Genomic DNA, 24,336 nt, shown 5'->3' with positions numbered 1-24,336 from the left:
AAATCCCATGGACAGAGGAGCCTGGATGGGCTACAGTTCATCAGGTAGCAAAAGAGTTTGACACAACCTGGTAACTAAATGACAGCAACATCTTGCTATCTATTTGTTCTTATGTTTGTTTCTTTTTTTAATTTTATTGAAGTATAGCTTGATTTACAATTTGTTAATTTCTCCCCTCCACACCCTCCCCCTGATAACCACAAGTTTGTTCTCTGTATCTGGAAATCTGTTTCTGTTTCTGTTTCATACATATGTACATTTGTATTGTAGTTTAGAGTCTACATATAAATGATATCATATGGTATTTGTCTTTCTCTTTCTGACTTATTTTGCTTAGTATGATCTCTGATTCTGTCCTTGTTGCTGCAAATGGCATTATTTCATTCTTTTTTATGACTGAGTAATATTCCATTATGTGCATACACACACACACACGTCATTTTCTTTATCCATGCATCTGTCGATGGACATTTATTTAGGTTGTCTTCACGTCTTGACTGTTGTAAATAGTGCTACTATGAACATAGAGGTGCATATATATTTTCAAATTATAGTTTCGTCTAGATGTATGCCCCAGAGTGGAATTACTGGATCACTTGATAGTTCTATTTTTTATATTTTGTGGAACTTCTGTACTGTTTTCTATATTTACGTTTCCAACAATAGTGTTAAAGGGTTCTCTTTTCTCCATACCCTCTCTAACATTTATTATTTGTAAACTTTTTTGTGATGGTCTTTTTGATCACTGTGACCAGGTCCTGCCCTTTTAAATCACAAGACTTTTGAACTGTGAAGAGTAGTTGAGAATACTTTTCCTTTTACTCAGTATTTGCCAATCCATCCATGTATGCTCACACTATTACAAACTGTCCTTTTCAGTGTAGCATAAGAGTGAAAAAATGAAAAGCCCAGTCTTGTACATTAGATAGATCTCTGTTTAATATGATTTTACTTAAAACTTTGAACCATGATCCTTAGTTTTATGATTTGTAGAATAGAGATAAAAGTTGATTCAAGCTTGTTTAAAAGATTTTGTTGAGATAATACCTAGAAAACATTTAGCACAGTGCCATGTATATGGTAACTACTCAGTAGATCTTAGATATAAATATTGGCTGTTAGCTTGTCTCTCCCCCAAATACACAAATTCCATGCCAGAATTTATATTATGTATTATACAAATACATATTTGTATTATGGTATTGATTATTTTGAACTGATTTGATTGCAAAGTAATTTGTCCTCCTGGAAGCTACTCATACCTTAAACATAGCTCTCCTGTCTAAACCTTAGTGTAATGTGTTGAAATTTTTAAAAGTCGTCCATTTTTAGGCTTGGTCATCATGTTTTCACTTTTTTTCACAGCATTGTGCTTCCCAGTACTCAGAGCTTCTAGAGACCACTGAGACCCCAAAGTGAGTACAGAGCCAGGCATTTGAACCAAATCTCTTTAGTGAAGAATATTTACTGTAGAAGTCTGCTTTTTTAAAAAAAATAAAAAGAAGCTATTTATATTATGGTATGGTAAAATTGTAAAAATACAATAGTAATAATCTTTGGTTAGGTGGTGGAGAAGCCTCAAAGAAAGCAGGTGAGACTAGAAATAATGTTCTTCTTATTCAAGTCTGTGTGTGTTTGTTTTTTTTAATTTTTCATAGACGGAAACGGGGTGAAAAGGGAGAAGTGGTAGAAACTGTTGAAGATGTCATTGTTCGGAAACTGACTGCTGAGCGAGTTGAGGAACTAAAGAAAGTGATAAAAGAAACCCAGGAAAAATATAGGTACTTATCAGAGATAATGTAAAATGGTTGGGAGAGACAAATGGGGCTAACTTACTCTAGTCTGAAATTTTTAAATAGATTAAAAAACTTAGTCTACCCCCCTCTCATCCTACAGACGACTGAAAAGAGATGCAGAGCTGATTCAAGCTGGGCACATGGACAGCAGGCTGGATGAACTTTGCAATGACATTGCGATGTGGGTTATATTATTTTTCCATCTATACTCCTTCTCTTTTTGCCCTTTTTACTCCTTAAGTAATCTGGCTTATTTCCTACATCTGCCACCCCTTTAGACTTGAGAGATTTTTGGAAAGGGACAGCTGTAGAGTGGCCTGGAAGCTGGGAGGGGGTGGCAAGTCTTAGAAGGTAATGTGATAGAACATTTCACTGTGAGAACATAACTTAGTTCTAACTTAAAAGTGGCTCTAGTTTGCCGGGGTAAAGAACTGGTAGTTAGGTAGTATTTTGCTGATAAAGTTTGTAGGTTTTTTTGGGTTTTTTTTTTTTTTTTTTTTTTTTTTTAGGCTTTTCCTCTAAAAAGAGCTAGCCTGGCAAAAAAAAATTTCCTTGTGAGGGCACTATGAACTGTGGAGGAGCTAGAGTCAGCTAGGACCTAACCCTTAATTTTCTCTTTAGGAAAAAGAAAATGGAGGAAGAGGAGGCTGAAGTAAAGAGGAAGGCTACAGATGCGGCATATCAGGGTAAGGTGAACCTAATGATTAGCAGTTGACTGTACAGTACTTCATGTTGATGGCAGTAGAAAAATATTTGTTAACACAGAATCCACTAATTCCAATTTACTTGCACACTTTCCTCTGTCATCTTCTCTTTCATCAGAATAAAAATGTCCCTTTGTGTCCAGGAAGAAGCTCTTAGAAAGTGAGTTCTATTCAGATCTCACTAGACCTTGTGTTCTTTTAAGCACAAAAACCTGATAATAACCTACTGAACAAAAACAAGGTTTTAGAAGTCAGATTCTGTAAGAAGATTGAGAATAGCTCAGTCACTGGATAAGGGAAGGAACTTCAGCATTTATAACTCTAGGAATACATGCTCTGAACCAATAATGTCTTTCCTTGTTTAAAGCAGAATCTCAAGTTGTTGTAGAGGATACTGGGGGATGTTTAAACTACTTTCCTACGGTAGGAACCTTTGGGGTATACGAATTTGCTCATAGGAAAAATTAGGCTAAAAACTTGCAAAGAAAGCTTTCTAATCCAGACTCTTAACACTGCTTTAGTAATACAACATCTCTATTTGTCTTTTGTTGTATAATAACAGAGTAGAGTCTAGTTTTAAAATTTTTAATCTTGAGACAGAAATCATTCTTTTTTATGTTCTAGCCCGTCAAGCAGTAAAAACACCCCCTCGGAGGTTACCTACTGTGATGGTCCGCTCTCCTATAGATTCTGCCTCCCCTGGAGGTGATTATCCACTTGCGGACTTGACTGCAACCACTATGGAAGAGGCCACCTCTGGGGTGAGTATATTTCCATCCACAGGAATTGATCACCAAGGGGCAATAAGCCAGCTGAGAGCTGAGTAATGAGGAAACCACTTTTGGCTTAGAGACAAGTTCCTCTCTTGGTCTGAATGCTGAAGACTCATCATGTTCTGTGCTTTAGGATAAGAATGGACCTAAAAACATTGAGCCTTTTGAAGCATTTTTAGAAATAGGTAAAAGACTAAGTTAAGGAATTACTTGTAAGTGTACTGATCTTATGAAATTCTTGCTGAAATATAGGATGACTTATTTGTAAATACAGTATTGGCAGTGGGTAAGGAGTTTATAAAAAGGCAATTTGGGTGGAAAGATTGAGTCACTTTGGGTTTGAGTGGGTGGAAGAGAAAAATTTTCGGGGGGGGAGAAAGGTGTGATTACGAGCAAGAGGGGTTGAGGGTTTCTAGGCAGTTCCACTTAGGACTAATAAAGTAATAGTTAGATACACTAACCCATCCAGATTAGTAGGGAACCTCCTGAGTTTGAGAAGTCAGATAAAGGTTCTCTGTTGTCTCTTAGGTAACCCCTGGGACTTTGCCGAGTACCCCAGTCACCTCGTTTCCTGGAATTCCTGACACCCTTCCTCCAGGCTCTGCACCCTTAGAAGCCCCCATGACCCCAGTAACAGATGATTCACCCCAGAAAAAGATGCTTGGACAGAAAGCAACTCCACCCCCTTCCCCTCTGCTGTCAGAGCTCTTGAAGAAGGGCAGCCTCCTGCCTACTAGCCCCAGACTGGTATGGAGACTTCTGTGGGTGTTTGAGAGCTGTGGTGATTTAGTAACTTGGAAGGGAGTGCCTGGGACCTAAAATATAACCTAAAATATACATGGAAAAAAAGTTCAAAAGAGGAAGAGATCTCCTAGTTAAATGTTAATTTAAAAACAAACAAGTAGTTGATAGTATCCTTGGGTCCTGAGGTATCTGAAACCATAATTATTTTGGTTCTCTTCTCCAGAGAACTCTTATCCGTAATATTTGAAAATCAGAGTTTCCCCTGGGTCTGCAATTATTTTCTTTGGATATTAACTTTTAGTTTCATGAAGTTTGGCCAACTGCTGGAGTTTTTTTTGGGAAGTGGTAGTAAAGGAAAGCTTGAGTGTAGCCTTCACCTCTGTTCTTCCCTGGTAGGTCAATGAGAGTGAAATGGCTGTGGCTTCTGGCCACCTGAACAGTACAGGTGTCCTCCTGGAGGTAGGCGGGGTCCTTCCCATGATACATGGTGGGGAGATGCAGCAAACACCCAGCACTGTTGCAGCCTCCCCTGCTGCCTCAGGTAAGTCACTACTTTTCCGTTATCTACTTTGTTTTAGAAATGTTGAATGTGGCATTGATTGCCCTTGGTTTCTAGCCTTTGTTATTAAGCAACTGTGAATCCTAGATTTAAAGCCCAACCTTGGAGCCGCATTACCTCTTAAGCCACATGGAGCTCAAAATTATAAATCCATTTCATCTTCAAAATACAGAATATCTTAGATGAACATGGTATAGGTTGTATTAAGAATAGTGAACTTAATGGTCAAGGTGCAAAATCACAGAAGGGTGATACCTGAGACTAGTATAGGGAGACAAGATTTGGAACTAAAATGCTAGACATAACAAGTTTCAGGCCTGCTGTACCCTGAGTTTGTGACTTTGGATAGATAACTTTAACTCTCGAGTCTCAATTTTTTCTTTTATAAGTTGCGATATACATACTTCTCAAGGATGTAGTAATAATTAAATGAGGCAGAAAATGTAAAGCAAAAAAGAGTTTTATAAAATGCCAAACATTAGATTTTGGTGTTTGAGTGATGTTACATTTGAGTGGGTTATAGCATGCTTAACTTCAGTGGAAGTGACAGATTACTCATACTGTTTTTGTTTGTTTTTAAATTGCTCCTCATTTTTCATATGAGTTGTGTATTCTAGTGCTTTGAGTAATTCCAAACTTGGCAGAAGATCTTAAGTAAGATTTGGAAAAGTAAGGATATAGATAATGAGCTTATTTAACAGAGGAGTTGCTTTCATCCTTTGAGACTAAAAATTTTCTTGGTTGAGTCTTAAAGTGGCTATTATTTGCTTTTTGTTCATGTGCTTTCTTCTTACCTCGTTTGTGTGCCTCTTTGTCTGTTAGGTACTCCCACTCTTTCCCGGCTTTTGGAAGCAGGTCCTACACAGTTCACCACACCTCTTGCTTCCTTCACTACTGTTGCCAGTGAACCTCCAGTTAAACTTGTGGCACCCCCTGTAGAATCTGTATCCCAGGCTACCATTGTCATGATGCCTGCGCTGCCAGCACCATCCTCTGCTCCGGCTGTCTCCACCCCTGAGAGTGTAGCTCCAGGTGCGTCCTTGACCCACGCCCTGAGCAGCAACTAGATCCAAAATTTCATTTTGAGCTTCATTTAGAGAAAGGTGACCAAGAGCATTAGCTTCTATTCTCTGTAGATATGTACTATCTTTATCCTTACAAAAACAAGGATATGAGAAGAAGTGGGTGAGCATTTATTCATTGGTGAAAAGGACTCAGTGTACACATACAAGTGGGCTTGAGAATGTGTTCTCACCTTTCTAGATAAAACTGAGGAGAAGAAAACATAGGCAGATGTAAGATAACTTATACTGAGCTTAAGTGTATGGGTACTTGACATCTGTCTAAACTTTGCTGTGATCTCCAGTTGCACAGTTGGTAACAAGCTTCTGAGATGGTTTTCCTTTCCTGTTATTCAGTGAGTCAGCCTGACACCTGTGTTCCCATGGAGGCTGTGGGGGATCCACATACTGTGACTGTTTCCATGGATAGCAGTGAAATCTCCATGATCATCAATTCTATCAAAGAAGAGTGTTTCCGATCAGGGGTAGCAGAGGCCCCTGGAGGATCAAAGGCTCCCAGCATTGATGGGAAGGAAGATTTAGATCTGGCTGAGAAGATGGATATTGCGGTGTCTTACACAGGTGAAGAGCTGGATTTTGAGACTGTTGGGGACATCATTGCCATCATTGAGGACAAGGTAACTATTCAGCAAAACCCCAAGGAATGTCTCATGGGTCCTACATAGACTTCTCTCTCAGCTTCTCCTTGCAGTAAGAATTACATAAACAGCTCTCCTGCTTCTTCCCATCTCCATCTCTGTAGTCCCAAAGCCCTTTGATGCTGACATACTAGTCATCTGCCCAACCTTCTGGTTTGCACCAGACAGGTACCTGTACATTGGTTGCTTCTTCTACCTGGCGGAGATGGAGAGAGAAGCTCAGATTCAGGCCATCTCATTGGGTGCTAATGAATTGAGGGACTTGGGCTTCTTTTTTGATTTCAACAGTGTATATATTATGGGACAGGTAGATGATCATCCTGAAGTTCTGGATGTGGCAGCAGTGGAAGCAGCACTGTCATTTTGTGAAGAGAATGATGATCCCCAGTCACTGCCTGGCCCCTGGGAGCACTCTATCCAGCAGGAACGGGATAAGCCAGTACCTCTCCCTGCACCAGAGATGACAGTCAAGCAAGAGAGACTTGACTTTGAAGACACAGAAAGCAAAGGAATCCATGAACTGGTGGACATCAGGGAGCCCAGTGTTGAGATAAAAATGGAACCTGCAGAACCAGAGCAAGGCATTTCAGGGGCTGAAATGGTATCTGGAGTTGTTCCAACCACAAATATGGAGCCACCAGAACTCAGGAGTCAGGACTTAGACGAGGAACCCAGAAGTATAGCAACGGGAGAAATTACTGAAGCAGATGTTTCCAGTAGGAAAGGTGATGAGATTCCACTTACAGCAGTGAAGACAGAGGTAAATTTAAGACCAGGGGCTTGGCAGGGGGTTGGGAGAGGGTAGAGGGTTATACCTTATGTAAGAAGTGACAGTTTGGGCCTTTGGTTTTCCTGTGGTATTCCTGAGTTCTGACATGTTGGTGTCCAAAGCCCATAGGTATGATCAGTGCTATATATATGTTTACTTAACTCTGTTCCTTTTAAGGTGACCATTAGAATCATATTTCATGGATAAGACTTAGAATTTCTTGTATAGTTTCATTATCATTGAAGAATAAAATAGAAGCTATAGCGATTTACCAGGACTTAAGGTACTTGTTCTTTTTTGGTCTTCAGGCATCCCCTGAAAGCATGTTGTCTCCATCACATGTTGTCTCAAATCCCATTGAAGATCCTTTAGAGGCAGAGACTCAGCACAAGTTTGAAATGTCAGGTAAATAAATAATAAAGCCAGGAAATATGTACTCTGTAATTTTAAATCATTTGCTTTGGCTTCTGAGGGATTGTGGGTTGTGGGCAAGTAGAGGAGATAGAGTAGGTCAGCATGGAAAGGAGAGCTGCAGGGGATTATTGTCCATAGGAAGGGGAGGGCTAAGGTGGAAAAATCTTCAGGTAGTCTTTCTCTCCTCTGCAGACTCATTGAAAGAAGAATCAGGGACTATTTTTGGAAGCCAGATAAAGGTATTTCAGACTTTTCTTTATTCCTCTTGCTGTGTGACTAGATTTCCCTATAGCACTACCTTTTTAATGAATTTCCGTAAATTCACATCTTTATTCTCTGAGATGAGACTGGTTAAGGAGTTGCATGGGGAAAAGCTGCAGTGGACAGTTAGGCATAGTAGGAATACTTTGGCAACATGTGCTTCCTATCTGAAAGAGTTTATGGCTATCACACAGACCATTCTGTGCATATGATGCACAGAGAAGCTTTGATACATTCAGAAGATTTGGAGTGAGTAGTGATACCAGAGCCAGGGAGAGCATATAGGAAATCAGATTATTAATTATTACTATGCAGAGAAAGTCATTCACAGTTTTCTTTTTAGAATTACTAAAGCAGTAGTAACAAACAGACTTAAAGTAATGCGATGTGAGCTTGCTCCATCAGATGAGACACAAAATAAAAACTATTTTTGATAATTTGTACCCAGGGTCAGAGTTCCTCTCAAGAGCAAGGGGAAAGAAGGAACGCCTCTTAGCTTAGTCTTAAGTAAGTAGCTTTTTTTTTCTTCCTTTTAAAAAGATCCTGGGTCTTATTCTTTGTCCAGGCTCTAAATTACTTGATCAATCAGTATCTGTAAGTAGATGGTAGTATAAGTGATAGAGGGCTCAGTCAGGAAATAGTGTGAGGCCATTTTCTAGAACTGATCTAACCCAAAAGACAGATCATGTTTAATGTGCTTTTGCTAGATAGTTTTGTTCTCCTTTCAATTTGTTGACTGGAACACACTATGTCTAAGGATGCCCCAGGTGAGGATGAGGAGGAAGATGGAGTCAGTGAAGCGGCAAGCCTAGAGGAGCCTAAGGAAGAAGATCAAGGAGAAGGCTATTTGTCAGAAATGGATAACGAACCCCCTGTGAGTGAGAGTGATGATGGCTTTAGCATTCACAATGCTACGCTGCAGTCCCACACACTGGCAGACTCCATCCCCAGCAGCCCTGCTTCTTCACAGTTGTGAGTATTAGCGATTTTTTCTTTGAGGTCAAGGCAGTGAAGGTGGGAAGGAGGAGAGGATCTTTTTAGTCTTCTTTTTCATTTTCACTTTCTTGGCCTGAACAAACATTTGATAAATATTAGAACTTTTTTTTTGGACTTATACCAGTGGGACTTTCCTATTTTATTTCAGCTCTGTCTGTAGTGAGGATCAGGAAGCTATTCAGGCACAGAAAATCTGGAAGAAAGCCATCATGCTTGTATGGAGAGCTGCAGCTAATCATAGGTGAGTGGGCTTTACCAGTTAATAGGAACATTTTCTCCTGCTCTTCCTCATTGTTGGTAACTAGAAAAGTCTAAATAGGCTTATATATGACTGATAGCATTGGCTCTTAAAACCTTCAGCCCTTTAGATCAAGTTCCATTACTTGTGCTTCTTGGAGGAAAAGTCAGTAATTGGCACCAAATTCTTTTTGGACAGGTATGCCAATGTCTTCCTGCAGCCTGTTACAGATGACATAGCACCTGGCTACCACAGCATTGTACAGAGGTAAGCCATGACCCATTCAGCCTGCTAACTTGGCCTGAATTGTAAGCTTTCCAGTCTTAGGGGACTTTTCTATAGACAGAAAATTTAAAGCAAAATTTTATTTGATGTAAGGATGACAGAATACTAAACTAATTATTTCATTGACTAGATCATCGAGTCTAAAAAGAATTAACCCCCTTTATTACCTTTCTCAATACTTATTGGACTGACTTTTTGTTTTTATGTTAAGTATTTGTTTGGGGGTTAAGTACTTGTTTTAGGGCTTTATATTTGAGTCTTGGCAGCTGGGACTGAAAGTATATATTAGGAAGTGTATGTGGTAATAATATATTCAAAGATCCTGTTGAGTCCTCTTTCCCTCTCTGCTCCCATTTTTCCCCTGCTCTGTTTTTTAGGCCTATGGATTTGTCAACTATTAAGAAAAACATTGAAAACGGACTGATCCGCAGCACAGCTGAATTTCAGCGTGACATTATGCTGATGTTCCAGAATGCTGTGATGTATAATAGCTCAGACCACGATGTCTATCATATGGCAGTAGAAATGCAGCGAGATGTTTTGGAGCAGATCCAGGTACTTTGAGTATCCTGAGTGTTTTAAATTATGCAAGAGAAGGATTTGTGTTGATATTAGGAAGGGGTGCTGGGATTTGTACTTGGAATAGCCATCAGAAACACAGTACAATTTTCTTCTCGCTGCATTTATGTTGGTTTTCTCATGTTGGTTTGCTAAACGAGTTGTGAGGAAATATTCTACCTTTCTTGGGCATATATCAATAAAATTTTTATAAAATGGTGAATGTATATTTTTAAGTGACATAAAGTATGTACATGGTAGACAGCACTTTTCATTGCAGGGAACCTACTTCTATCATGTAGTTGCATTACCAGGCACCCTTTGGGTATTGAACTTAGAGGGATGTTGTCTGTCTCTACAGAGAGACAGTGATTAGTGCCTAGTGATTACTTAAGTTGCTTCAGTTCATCTAGTTTTATTCCCTCTCATTTTCTTTCTTAGAGCATATAGATTTGTTTTTAAGGATTTTTTTTTAATTGAAGTATAGTTAATTTACAGTGTTGTGTTAGTCTCAAGTGGACAGCAGATTGATTCAGTTTTTTATATATATATATATTAGTTTGGTGCAAAAGTAATTGCAGTTTTACATTATTGAACTTTGCCAATTGATATTGGAATACATTCTTAAATTTGTTAAATAAATGTGATTATGTTATACATCATTTTAATGCACGTTTCTTGCTTTTTGTTTTTTGCTAATGATACTACTTGCCGTGTGTTTTATATTTATTTTAGACTATGGAAATGATGTTAGACAAAAAGCAAATTCAAGCGATTTTCTTACTCGAGTTCAAAATAGGTCATAAGGCGCAGAGACAATTTACAACCTTAACAACACCTTTGCCCCAAGAATTGCTAACAAACATACAGTGCAGTGGTGGTTCAAGAAGTTTTGCAAAGGAGATGAGAGCCTTGAAGATGAGCTTAGTGGCTGGCCATTGAAAGTTGACAGTGATCAATTGAGAGCCATCATTGAAGCGGATTCTCTTACAGCTATATGAGAAGTTGCCAAAGAACTCAACGTTGACCATTCTATGGTGGTTCAGAATTTGAAGCAAATTGGAAAGGTGAAAAAGCTTGATAAGTGGGTGCCTCCTGAGCTGACTACAAATCAAAAAAAGTCATTTTGAAGTGTTGTCTTCTCTTACTCCTCACAACAACAACAGGCCATTTCTTGATCGGATCGTGGCATGCAATGAAAAATGGATTTTATACAACAGCAGGCAACAACCAGCTCAGTGGCTGGACTAAGAAGAAGCTCCAAAGCACCTCTCAAAGCTGAACTTGCACCAAAAACCAGTCATGGTCACTGTTTGGTGGTCTGCTACCGGTCTGATCCACTACAGCTTTCTGAATCCCTGTGAAACCATTACATCTGAGAAGTATGCTCAGCAGATCGATGAGATGCACCAAAAATTGTAGCTCCTGCAACCGTCTTTGGTCAATAGAAAGGGTCCAGTTCTTATCCATGACAATGCCCAACCGCAAATCACACAACCACCACTTCAAAAGTTGAACGAATTGGGTTATGAAGTTTTGCCTCATCTGCCATGTTCTCCTGACCTCTCGCCAACTGACTACCACTTCTTCAAGCATCTCAACAACTTTTTGTAGGGAAAATGCTTCCACAACCAGTAGGAGGCAGAAAATGCTCTCCAAGAGTTTGTTGAATCCCAAAGCACGAGTTTTTACACTACAGAAATAAACTATTTCTCATTGGCAAAAATGTGTTGATTGTAATGGTTCCTATTTTGATCAATAAAGATATGTTTGAGCCTGGTTATAATGGTTTAAACTTCATGGTCTGAAACCACAATTACGTTTGCACCAACCTAATATATATGTTCTTTTTCAGATTCTTTTCCATTATAGGTTGTTGTAAGATAACTGAGTATAGTTCCGTGTTTTATACAGTTAGAGCATAGAGATTTTGATGCTGTATTGTAACAACAACAAAAACTTAGAGCCATTTGGCATTTTCTGATTGTTTATCATACCCAAGAAGAATTAAAACCCAATGTGCTAAACTTCTAATTAGTAGATGTATTTGCATGGTGTTTGCAGAAGGGTACCATAGTCCTATTTACAAAGAGTTCAGGTGTCTTCGTTCTTCCTTGATGGATCAGGTCTCTAGGGCCAACTCTGTTTCTTCTCCCTACAGCAATTCCTGGCCACACAGTTGATTATGCAAACCTCTGAGTCTGGGATCAGTGCTAAAAGTCTTCGAGGCAGAGATTCTACCCGCAAACAGGATGCTTCAGAGAAGGTGAGGAGACCAAGGAAGAGCATGTGTGCCAGTGTTCCAGTGATAGAAGTCTGAAGCATCCAAGGAACCTTATGTTACTACTTGGTACTGCCAGGCTTCTACATTCCAGTGGTATACAGACATCAAGATCTTAAAATGGTAGTTGTTTGCTCCCATCAGACATTGAAGAAACCTGCTGTGACTGAAAAACTCAGTCACATGGGAGAAATTGTGAGCTGAGTGAATGAATTATTATCTCCTCTGGAAGTGTTCACAAGTTGGGAGAAATGACTTAGCTTGTCATTTGGGGATCATCAGTTCCTAATCCAGAGGCATAATGGCCAGATTGCTTTTGGATCTCTTTCCTCTTATTCTTGAGTTTTAAAATTTTGTCTTTGTGTGCGTGGTGCTTGTGTCTCTGTCCTAAGGTTTGGGGTGCTTGCAGCTGAGAGTTTCTGTGGAACCTGATCAGTGTTTGTTTGTCCTCTAACAGGACAGTGTCCCCATGGGCTCTCCTGCCTTCCTTCTCTCTCTCTTTGTAAGTATTGAATGGCTGCAAGGGGTGGTGTTGCCACAAAGATTCTCAGCTCTTGCTGGGGGTGGGTGGCAGAGGGAAATCCAACGTGCAGACTGTGGCAATGTCTCAAACTTCTGTTTATTCAAGTCATCAAATAAGAAACTGCCTCTTCTGCATTTCTGTCTTTCTGCATGTGTGTGTGTGTGGGTTGGGTAGGGACTGTTTCAAGACTTCACTAAACTGAAATGAGGTGTTCTTGGTAAGGATCTAGGATGCACCTGCTCCTCATTTCTTGACTTCACCTTTTGACAGTTCTTTTTTTTACAAATAGAAGATTGCTCAGAGCAGCAGCTGCTAACTGGCATTTAAAAAGATACTCCGCGCATGGGTTTTTTGTTTTTGTTTTCCTTTTCCTCTAATAATAAGTTGCAAGAGTGATGCCTGATAGATAAACATCTAGAAAAATTTAAGGTAAAGATCTCAGTAACAATGATCCCTACCTTTAGTAGTGGCTGGTGGAATTAGAGATGAGCTTAATAAAGCTAACCTAAAGACTTCTTTCTTTTCCTCTATGATTTGAACAAACTTTTGACTGTGTTCATTATGAGGCACTAATTCATGATATAATGAAGGGATATCAGCCTAGAAAACCATATGATTTTAAAACTCACTGGATTTTCTCCTGGAGCCTTGTTTTCCTCATCTGTGTGATGGAGATAATATAACGAGGTACCTGTCCAGCCTACCTCACAGGGATGTTGTGAGGATAAAATGAAATAATAGGTGTGAAACTGGCTTGGAAAAAAAATTAAAGTGTTATACAAATGCAAGGGTGTTATTTTTATACTTAATGTTGTCTCAGAGGCAACTTGTGTTCATGAGCTCTAAGAAGTCCTTGCATATTAGAAATGTAAAAGTGGCCTGGCCCAGCTAAAGTGTTCACTAGCTCATCTTATCTACATGTCTCAGCCTGTACGACAGACAAAACACTGTAGTCTCCATTCTTTCTTACTGGCCTGCAACAGTGACTCTGTGTATCCCGAAGCAATTGACTGGTTGTTGCAAGGCTGGTTAATAGAATCTTTTATCTATTGAAGACAGCAAAGTATTGCACAAGAGGAAGGAGCTGGGCTGCAGGGAGAGAGCAGCAGATGGAACGAAGCTTTCTGATTGTCCTGATCTCATGGAAAACAACTCAGGAGGTGCTAGGGAACTAGTGCCAGGGTCAGTCTGCAGGAAAGGCCTTTCTTATAGGGATCAACAGCTGGACAGGTATGTTAGCCAAGAATCTCACTATCCACTGCCCTTTCTGGCTCTCACACCCATCTTTTACTCTTCTTGTTCCTTTGCACATTGTTTGGGGCCTGGGTGGGATGACTCAGTCGTTCTGTGGGACCCCAGGGCAGAAGCAAGTTACTCTGTCCTGTTATTTCTTCTCACACACTACTCGAGGTGCTTTTTAGCCCACTCTGTGGGAGGACCGTTAAATGCCCCTCATTCCCTGGATTTTTCTGTTGATTCTCCCCCCTCTTCCCCTAAAACCAAATCCCCAGCATTCTTATTGCACCTTCTCCCTTACATCATAGGTAACTCATTCACGCTCCCTTTCTTTATCTGCCTGTCATCTAGGATGGGGGAACCAGGGGGCGCCGCTGTGCCATAGAAGCAGATATGAAGATGAAAAAGTGAAGCCTCAGAGTATCTGCACTGAGCTGAACCTGAAACAGAAGTAAAGATAACGCTTGGGCTTGTGGCCCAGTTTCAGAAGTTGAAGTTACAGAAGAGGAGTTGCCTGGGCCACATGATATAAGCTGGGAAGATCTCTCTCAGAGAGTTGGAGTAGCACAATTGCCTGTTTTAGGGCAAAAATCCTGGGCTGTGTTAATGTCCTGATGTTTTGCTAGCAGATTGTAGCTAGTTTGTACTGTCTTGTGAAGTGTACAGACTTTAAAAACAAAAACCTGTGAAATGTGTATGTACACAATAAACTCCGAAAGATAAGAAAACTCTAGCCTTTGGTGTGTTCTTAGAGTATGTGAGTGTGTGTGTGAAACTTGCAATTTGTTCTGCGTGGTAACTTTAATAATTTGTGGAATGAGATTGTTAGGGTGGAAAAGTAGTGTTATAATATGAAATGTTCTACTACAGGTCAGAGAATGTAAGTAACCACGACTGAGTTTATAATATTTAAGAGTATTGCATTATGCAGTCAGGACTGTCTTATTCAGCTTTTCTTGAATGATTGGGAAAACTTAAGGTCTTCAGTGTTCTGTTCATGGCATTGTTTAAAGAGTAAAGCATGAATACAGATACCATTTTTATCCTCAGCATTTGTTCTTTTTATGACTATCTTTGCAGGTGGTATTTCTTTTATTTAGTTTTGGCTGCACTGGGTCATTGTTGCTTTGTGTGGGTTTTCTCTAATTGCAGAGAGTGGGGGCTTCTCATTTTGGTGGTTTCGCCTTGTTCTAGGCGTGCGGGCTTCAGTAGTTGTGGCTTGAGGGTTCCAGAGCGCAGGCTCAGTAGTTGTGGCGCACAAACTCAATTGCTCCATGGCATGTGGGATCTTCCTGGACCCAGGGATCAAACCTGTGTCCCCTGCACTGGCAGGTGCATTTTTATCCACTGTGCCTTCAGGGAAGTCCTGTAGGTGGTATTTCTTGAATAGTATATTGTTACTTCCTTTCTGTATATTTTCTATGTGTAGGGTTTTTGTATATTTTAGAATTCATAACATTACTATTTGAAGATTTAACTCAGTTATCAAATTATCACCTGAGTTTATTCCAAGTTTTGTTGCTAAGTAAAAATTAGATTAGTGAAATGAAGTATTTGTAAGCTTTTTATTAAAAAGAGTTGGAGATTAATAAGATATTATCTAGTATTTTGAGCATTCTTGAGGAAGATAAGGAACATGATTGAAAATCATAGATCTTTCTTTGGCTTAAATAAAAATATAAAACTGGTTAGAATGCTAAGGACATAGAAGATATACATCTTTGTGAGTGATAGAAAGTTCAGTCAATCCAGGAGTTAGAAAACTTTAATTACAGTATATTCCCAAAGTGATATACTAACATGTATATGATCTAAGCAGTGGAGTCCTAAAAGTTGGAGAAGTTTGTGGAGGAGGAGGTCCATTAAAGGACACAAGATTTTGGGTTGGTAGAGAATGTGATTCATAAGCTTAAGCAAGCTAAATTAAGGTAGAGGTATCTGAGGTGGGAACAGTAAGACTAATTAAGGACTGTATTAAGGAATAGTGAATTACAGGAACTAGGATAAAGGGACAAAATTGGACTTGATTTATGAAGGACTTTGACAGACTGAGAAATTTATCTTTGAAGTATCTATTGTAAAGCATTAAATAGGGAGACTGTATTTGTTCAAAGCAGGTTGGATTAAAAATAGAGAAGCTGACCAGGAGGCTGTCACATTTATTCAGGAATAAAGGATGGGCAGTGAGAAAAATTACTGTGGAAGAGAATTTGGAAGTGGACTTGTTTAATGAATGTGAGAGAACACTCAAAACAGGACTAAGAAAATAGTGATGGTAGGTATAAAGAATTTCGGGAGAGCAAATGGTTTGGGGGGCTTCCTTGATAGCTCAGTTGGTAGAGAATCCACCTGCGATACAGGAGACCCCGGTTCAATTCCTGGGTCGGGAAGCTCCCCTGGAGAAAGGGATAGGCTGCTCACTCCAGTATACTGACCTGGAGAATTCATGGACTGTATAGTCCATGGGCTCACAGTTGGACACGATTGAATGACTTTCACTTTCAAATGGTTCGTGAGATGTTCAGAAAAGTGATTTTAGTGTTTTAGAAGAGTTGAAGGAGATGGGTAGGGCACCTGAAGGGAATCGGCCTTTGGGCACATGGAGAAATGAGGCAAGAATGTATATAAAAAGTAAAAGTGGAGAGATTTGGAAGCCACCTTAATAAAGATCAAAGTTGAAACCTCAAAATAGCTACATTTCTTCTTTTGTTTTTTAAAGACACAGTAAGGAAGCAGAGGCCCAAACAAGAACGTAGAAAGTTGTAAAGGGAGAGGACAGAGTGGTAAGAAAACCAGGAGTGCAGTGTAATGAAAGCAAGGAAAGATATTTTAAAAACTTGATGTTGTAGTTCTCTTTCTGAGAAGTGAAAGCTGAATATCACTAGAAGGATGCTGCAGGTAATTGTAAAGCATGCTTTGAGGATTTAATGGTTGATAGGTTAAAAATGTCTATATGCTGAGGAAAATACCCCATGTGCATCTTATTTGTTGCCTTACAATTGAGTTTAAGGGTGATTTGGGATAGAGGAGTTCAGCTAGCTATGCTCCAGTTTTTTCTCTTCTTTCAGAGTATGAGGAAGTCTAAGAACAAATAATTATTGGGAAATATTTCTGTTGTACTGTTTGACATAGGGCTTTTTCTTTATTCCCGATAACAGATCACTTTTTCTCCTGATGTCTCCCTTCAGCTAGATATTACTCTTCCTAATGATGAGTAGAAAAACATTTCTGACCCATTACCTTTCTACCAAAGTTGGGAGATGGAAATGCCATAGAAATATTGATTTGAGTGTATTTAATGTATTTTTTTTCTGTGTATTTATTTACAGATGGGGCATGACTGGGGTTGGTTGGATTCTGAACAAGACTATCCCAATGACTCTGAGTTGAGCAATGACTGCAGGTCCCTCTTCAGCTCATGGGACTCCAGTTTTGATCTTGATGTGGGCAGCTGGAGGGAACCTGAGGAGCCAGGGGCTGAGGAACTAGAGGAAAGCAGCCCAGGGAGAGAAGCTAGTGAGCTGCTTGTGAGGGACGGAGGCAGTGAGGAATCTCAGGAAGAGGCAGAGCAAGTCAGCCGCCAGAACCTCCTCTTTCTCTCTGAGGTAATGGGAAGCCGTTATTTCCAAAGGTGGAAGAGGCTCAACTTCCTAAGAGAATGCTTACCCATACATATTTCTACCACTCTGTATGTTGTTTACTAAAAATAATGTCTGTATTGGCAGGAATTGAGTTGATTGCTGTGTCTCCAGCACTTGGTGCTGATACAAAACATGTCCCAAATATGTACTTTTTGACTGAATGTTCTAAGAGCCCAGTCATTACGAGCCTGAATCATAGGAATTTCTGTATGTAGGACTGTCTTAGGAGGATCCTTGCAATTCATTCTTTCATACTCATGTGAGGTGACACTTGCCCAAACTCCCCTGTAAGTTTATAATGTTAAGACTTCTCGGCAGTGTTTTTATTTCCCTGGTTAAGGGCTGAGCACCAGAAATAAACAGAACTGGACAGAGAGTTTATGTGGCAGCTATACACATTCAGGAGAACCTAGGTCAAGATCAGTAAAAATCCAGTTTGTGGCAGAGTTTTCAGCAGTTTTTTAGATAGTCGTTGCCAGTTGATTAGAGTTGACACTTGAGATGGAAAATTAGAACTTAAGCTTCTTGAGGCAAGAATCATGTCTATCTTGTTTACTGTTAAGTCCCTACCAACTAGCCCAGTGCCTATGTATATAAGATATTTGATAAATTTAAAAATAATGAATCAGTTAACCCTACCATCTCAGATTTAGTCACAGTGGCAGTGTAATGATGTGGCATTATTAATACGTAGATGATCATTTCCACTGGTGTTCTTATACATCTAACAATAAACTATGGTTGCAGGTAGCTTATTTAATGGAGCCGTTGTGCATTAGCAGCAAAGAATCAAGTGAAGGCTGTTGCCCTTCATCTGCTACCAGACAAGAGGCAAGGGAAATTGAAGCTACTAAAGGAGAGGGGGAGCCCTACAGAGAACCTGAAGAACTTTCAGCCAAGGAAGACCCCTTAGTCGCTGAGAAGTCATCACTGGGAGAAAATGGAAGGCCAGAGGTGACTCGACCTCCCTCAGATATTTCGGCACTTCAGGAACAATCCATAGAGAGCGAAGAGGTATAAGTGAATAACTTAAACCAGCTGTCTGATCAGTCCTGTGCACAGACAGGCAGAGCAGAATGGTTAGAGCACACAGGCTGACTCCAGAGTTCAATTACTTGGGTCTTAAATCCTGGTTTTAGCATCAGCTGTGTAGGCTTAGGCATGTTAGTGAATATTTTAGAACCTCAGTTTTCTCTGCTGAAATGAAATAACAGTGTTCTGTCTCAGGTGTGCTGTGAGGATTAGATGAATAATTTGTGTGCAGCACTTAGCACAGTACCTGGCTCATAGTAAGCCATCAGTAAAATTAGAATGCCATTATCATTAATATAATCTGACCAGCTAGAGTGGTTAGCTCCAGGGCAACAAGTAATGACAGTTTTAAAAGAAAACAGCATCTTATCTAGACTTGAGTATATTGCTTTTTCATTTCTTGGGGGGGCTATAGAGTCAGAGTTCTCCAAGAGTTCTCCATTGCCGTAGGTCTAGTTAAACCACCATTTTCTAACTTATTCTATAACTTTATTTAACTGACCTCTTCTTACCTTAAGATCAGCCTTCTTTTACCCCATGTAAGAAAAATTACCTTGAAGATAGTAAATACCTTTCTAAACTTTCCTTTGTTTCTTGGCATTCCCAGCGGGGAGTTCAGCAAGAATCCAAAGAGGAGGACCAGGTTGAAGGGTATGTATCAGAAATGGAGGATCAGCGTTCTTCAGGTGAGTGTGATGATGACTGCAGCATCCAGGAGACTCCTCTGGTGGATGTCCTTTTCAGTCATGCTGCCTCCTCAAAGCCGTAAGTATAGATTTTTTATTCAAGATTGTTAGGATTCATACTTTTACTTGTGTTTATGCCTATTTGAATTTGTTGCCATGAGCATTTATTACTTCTGTAAATTGAAAAATAAAATTAGAGTTGGAAAACACTAGAAATAGAATTAAATACAATTCTACTATATAAATAGTAGCCTCTATGCTTTCACCTTATAAAACAGGACTGTTTCATCAACATTAAGAATCTCTTTCATAAGTAACACTTATCTGTATGTTTATTCAGGAAATATTGATGAGTCAACTTGTTACTCAGGTCTAATATATAAACTGTACTTTTAAAAATACTAAAACATCTCCTATTAACTTGAAGTTAAAAATTATTTCTAAGATATTATGTCCCTTGTTACTTTTTTCACAGGTCTTGGAAAATTGTTTATAGTTTTTTTTTTTTTTTTTAGCATAAATAACTCTAAGGCCACAGGGCACGTTTTTTAGAATGTTAATTTATTTTCAGTAAAGTGAATTTCTTTTTAAATCAGAAAAGCAAGGTATTTCTAGTTTTTGTAACAAATAGTTCCTCTTTTGGGCCTAGTCTGGTGTCTATGTATTGAGAGAAGACAGCACGAACTGTTTTTTCTTCTTCACTACATCCTAGATCCATCCACATTATCTGTGGTAAGGCAAACCAATAATTATTGTAGCCTAAGATCTACCACTGAACCATGCATATATGTTTTTGTAAATAGTAGATTTTAAATTTTTGTTACACAAATAGAATACAGCTAAAAACCTAGCTTGTTGAAGAATTACTTCCTTTGCTTTTCTTTAATTCCCTTTGTAAGTATGAGCGGATGGCATATGATGACTGAACCCTAAACAGGAAATCACTAATCTGGGACATTTTTTCTCATGACATTTCAGCATCTTGAAATGCAAACTCCACACTCTTATCTTAGAATTTAGGTTAAACATGAAATCTTTGTTAGAAAGCAGTAGATATTAGTAATTAAGTCTGCTTGACTAGATAACTTAAGGGGAAACAGGTATTTGAGTTCGGTGTTACCATTACGGAAGCTTAAAACTACTTTGAAAGATAGACATTCCCTTGGTCCCTCTCTTCTGGCTTCATCCTTAGTCTGTACTGACTCTCGGGGTAAAGTAGAACTTTTGGAGTACCACTGTTAAGTGTGAAGGTCCTTTTTACTCCCACAATTTTACTTGTAGTTGCTTGGTGTACATTCCCAAATAGATGGAAATAAAGGTAAGCAGGGGGTTGTTTCTTAAAATATTGCAAAGGTGATTGATTCTGAAGTTACCAAACATCGCAGTATATTTTACATAGTGGTAACTTAATATCTCTTTTGTGGATATATGAACAAAATTGTATCAGAACTAGGGACCTGTTGTTTATTCTGGCTGACTGACCAGAAACAAAGGAAGAGGTTTGCTTTGGGCTTTAAATGTCTTGTTCTTACAAGGATAAAATGATTTTTGTGGTATATAATTTAGATACAAGTGAGATATTACATCATGAAAATGAATTGTTATATGGAGTTGTTCAAACTGGAGAAAGATGAAATATGAGTTGTGTTCAAATGGATGCACATAATATGGTACATAAAGCAAAACGAGGGTCTGAAACCTTAGGTGTGAAAAGTCTGTTTAGAGAGAATAAGGCAGTGTATAAAGTATGAAGTATAACATGATATTTAACTTTGAAGTAAATAGAAAACTTGCCAATTGGGAAAATTATAAAATGAAATAAAATGTTGAGCAGTTGTACCTCTAAAGAAAAAACTAAATAAATTAGGCAGTTTAGCCCAGAGAAGGAGGGACCATGAGGAGAAATGAATTTGTCTTGGTATTTTAAAGGTTACTATACAGAAGAGAATGAAAAAGAAAAATATTTAAATTGTATCACATTCAGGTGAAGTGTGAGAATTCCTTGGAATATGAAACCAAGTCTCTCCCCCCCCCCTTTGGAAATATGGGAGAAGTACTTATTAATGTGGCATATTTCTGTATAAAAAGAGGACCAGATTCATTTATCAGATACTCATTTGAGCACTTAATATGTGCCAGGAACTTGGGAGACATCAGTAAACAAAGACTACTCTCATAGACCAGTTGTTTAGAGTCACAGGTGCTGAAATGCAAGATTGCAAAAGGCAGAGGCAGTTGCTTGTAAGAATGTAACAACTTCATTTGGTAATAGTGATCAATAGAGAATACTTATAGTCTGGGGTCCTTTATGGAAGCCTTAAATATGTTTTTATTCCTGTGATGTTATTTCCTTCAGATGTTAGCTAGGGGCACTGTGTGTTAGGGAAAATTCATTGCTCATCTGGGGGAACAGAATACCATATGTGAAATTACTGTTTATTTTCTGTCTTATTTTATGCCATAGGTCTGATCGATGCCATGGTGATCCTGTTCAGGATCACTTGCTATTTAAGAAGACTCTCCTGCCAGTCTGGAAGATAATAGCCAGTCACAGGTAGGACTCCAAGCCACTCTGGACATTCACAGCCACTCTTCTCATTTAGGGTGACTTCCTAGAGTTTCTTCATTCTCTCTGGATTTGTCTTTTATCAGGTTCAGCAGCCCGTTTCTGAAGCCTGTGTCAGAAAGGCAGGCCCCAGGATACAAGGATGTGGTGAAAAGGTCAGTGGAAAAGGGGTCAAGAAAGGTTGGTTGCTTTTATATCTGTCTTTTCATACTTTATTTTGCATCTGTTAGATTATTTCCTTATTTCATTTACATTATTTAAGCTCAAGATATATTTTATAGCTGAATAAGTTATCATAAAGTTATGATAGGCTCAGTCCTTATTTGAGAATGTAAGGAACAACAAGATAAAGAGGCTTTTTTTCATTATTGACTTTTCAGTAATATGATCCATTTGTTATAATCTTACATTAGCCTTTGGTAGTTTTTGACACTTATTTTGGAGGAAAACTTTGAAAGGAAAGCTGTATTCCTTCAGGCAGTTATAAGTATGCAAAGAAAGATGGTAATTCAAATGGATTTTACAAACATTGGTTGATTGCAGTATTTTGGATTTTTATATCATAGTTCATCTAAAATGCTATCATAAACTAGTGTGTTAATGTATAAAAGATCATAAAAGAACCTTTGGAGGCAGACTCCTTAATTCTCTAGATGGGAAAACTAAGACTCAGAGGTGATCATGACTTGTCTGTGATCAAAAGTGAAATAGCAGAGCTAAAACTAAACTGGAGTCTTACCTACCTCCTAGTTCAGTCCTCTTTCTCCTCTGCTGTGCCTTCTCTTATACACCCACTCTCTATTATGTCCCACTATATAATATTTATCTTAATATTCATTTTATCTTCATGAAAAGAAGAAAAAACTCTGAGATTTTGATTATATAGTAAAAACTGTTGATTAAATACCTAGTGTATGACTACACATTGTAAACTGTCAATAACTCCCATGTGACAAATTGGAGCTCTTTACAACTTTGATACCACCAACTGTAAAATGTAATGGCTAGTCCTATGGGCTCTGGAGTCAGGCTGCTTCTGAATTAGAATCTAAGCTGTGTGACTTTGGGAAAGTACCTAATTTCTTTGATCTCAATTTTCTCATTGCCAGTTGTGATCATGGTACTTACCATATAGGTTTTTTGAGAGTATCAAGTGAGTTAATATAGAAAATACCTAGCATAGCACTTGACTTATTGTAAGCAGTCGTTATGTTAGCTGCTTTTGCTATTTTATTATCTAATGGGGATTGTTATCTTTACTACTGTTTTCATTAAGAGCTGGTTAGTTTTTCAAGAAAGCATGTTAGGTCACTGCATGTTCCACATGAAGGTTTGATTTCCTCTGATTTCTCTTGGCCACCTGTAGACCCATGGACTTAACTAGCCTGAAAAGGAATCTGTCCAAGGGACGGATTCGCACCATGGCTCAGTTCCAACGGGACCTGATGCTGATGTTCCAAAATGCTGTGATGTACAATGACTCTGATCATCATGTATACCATATGGCTGTGGAGATGCAGCGAGAAGTCTTGGAGCAGATTCAGGTACTGTAGGTAGACAGCTGCAAGGAAAAGGAGTGTAGTTTCTGGAATCTGATTTTAGAAAGTCTTGTGAGAATAGGGGTGATGTTGAAGTGACCTTGTGCTGCCAGAGTTTATGTTTAGAGGTGATTCAAGGACCTGAAGGGTTGACATTGTAATTGCTCCTCTGTGGAACCAGCTTTAATAGATGGTGAAGTAAAATTCTCTAGGAAGGCAGGCAGCAGTAAAGAGCTCTTAGAGACCTGGAGATAGATAAGTAGGTAATGGGTGCATCTACTTCCAGAGCCTCAAGTCAGAGGGCTAAACATGAATACCTGAGGCTGGAGTCACTGTCCATTTTTTGACGCTATGTTGGTATTAATATATGTCCACTTTGTCCCATCTATAGGAGATAAGATATGGTAGCCAGAAGAAGACATTTGAGGGTTTATTTTTTGGGCAGTGTCTTATTGATACTTTAAAAAAAAAAACATGGTTGAATCTCTGCAGAGAAAGAAATAAAATTGCATTCAAACCTCCATAAAGATTCATAGCTGCTATCTGCCTTGACCCTGTAGGTGCTGAGTATTTGGTTAGACAAAAGAAGAGACTTAAATAGTCTGGAATGAAAACTAACCAACCCTATGGATGATGGAAAACCTGTTTTGCTAACTTGGAGCTGCTTCCCTGAACTTTTCTGGATTTTGGACCTTTAACTGAGACTCTGACTTACTGAAGATCCCAATACTTGTTTACCATTTCTCTGTTGTCTTTTCTAATAAGAATTACACCTTAACTTACAACCAAAGAGTTTAAGGTGCTTGTGGACATGATACAAAGAAAACACAGAAAACAGATTTGGGGTTATGCCATATATGTTGCCCACATCTTTGTTCAGTAAGGTTAATTTAGAGGTAAATAGATTAAACTTCTTTTACTGCTCTTTAAATAAATGTTATTTCACAAGTCGAAAATTACCTTTTAATGATTATAGAAGCTGGCAGTAGAGGGGATAACATTGTCTGGTGAAATAT

General features: G+C 38.9%; 1 protein-coding gene across 7 annotated transcripts in view; it reads left to right on the top strand.

The window, feature by feature from the left end:
• Positions 1–24,276, top strand: part of BRD8 (bromodomain containing 8) — a 30,929-nt gene extending 6,653 nt beyond the window's left edge. Inside the window, exons 5-29 of one of the 7 annotated variants that reach the window (XM_020900148.2) lie at positions 1,366–1,415; positions 1,659–1,781; positions 1,897–1,977; positions 2,418–2,482; positions 3,125–3,261; positions 3,802–4,020; positions 4,414–4,558; positions 5,399–5,608; positions 5,995–6,275; positions 6,604–7,056; positions 7,374–7,470; positions 7,672–7,718; positions 8,498–8,712; positions 8,885–8,977; positions 9,173–9,241; positions 9,637–9,814; positions 11,979–12,083; positions 12,556–12,600; positions 17,187–17,462; positions 18,246–18,512; positions 19,138–19,295; positions 21,681–21,770; positions 21,869–21,937; positions 23,149–23,326; positions 23,881–24,276. In XM_020900148.2, the coding sequence (XP_020755807.2) occupies positions 1,366–1,415; positions 1,659–1,781; positions 1,897–1,977; positions 2,418–2,482; positions 3,125–3,261; positions 3,802–4,020; positions 4,414–4,558; positions 5,399–5,608; positions 5,995–6,275; positions 6,604–7,056; positions 7,374–7,470; positions 7,672–7,718; positions 8,498–8,712; positions 8,885–8,977; positions 9,173–9,241; positions 9,637–9,814; positions 11,979–12,083; positions 12,556–12,600; positions 17,187–17,462; positions 18,246–18,512; positions 19,138–19,295; positions 21,681–21,770; positions 21,869–21,937; positions 23,149–23,326; positions 23,881–23,931 (3,702 nt within the window). In that variant the 3' untranslated portion in view covers positions 23,932–24,276. Of the gene's footprint in view, positions 1–1,365; positions 1,416–1,658; positions 1,782–1,896; positions 1,978–2,417; positions 2,483–3,124; positions 3,262–3,801; positions 4,021–4,413; positions 4,559–5,398; positions 5,609–5,994; positions 6,276–6,603; positions 7,057–7,373; positions 7,471–7,671; positions 7,719–8,497; positions 8,713–8,884; positions 8,978–9,172; positions 9,242–9,636; positions 9,815–11,978; positions 12,084–12,555; positions 12,601–14,208; positions 14,586–17,186; positions 17,463–18,245; positions 18,513–19,137; positions 19,296–21,680; positions 21,771–21,868; positions 21,963–23,148; positions 23,327–23,880 lie in introns of those variants that run through there. The other 6 variants (XM_020900153.2, XM_020900151.2, XM_020900152.2 and 3 more) reach the window with 6 other exon arrangements.
• The last annotated feature ends 60 nt before the right edge of the window (positions 24,277–24,336 follow it).

This window comes from Odocoileus virginianus, chromosome 3, assembly GCF_023699985.2.
Source record: "Odocoileus virginianus isolate 20LAN1187 ecotype Illinois chromosome 3, Ovbor_1.2, whole genome shotgun sequence".
NCBI lineage: Eukaryota > Metazoa > Chordata > Mammalia > Artiodactyla > Cervidae > Odocoileus > Odocoileus virginianus.
The sequence above is the reverse complement of the archived record's forward strand: the minus strand, read 5'-3'. Positions and strand labels throughout refer to the sequence as shown.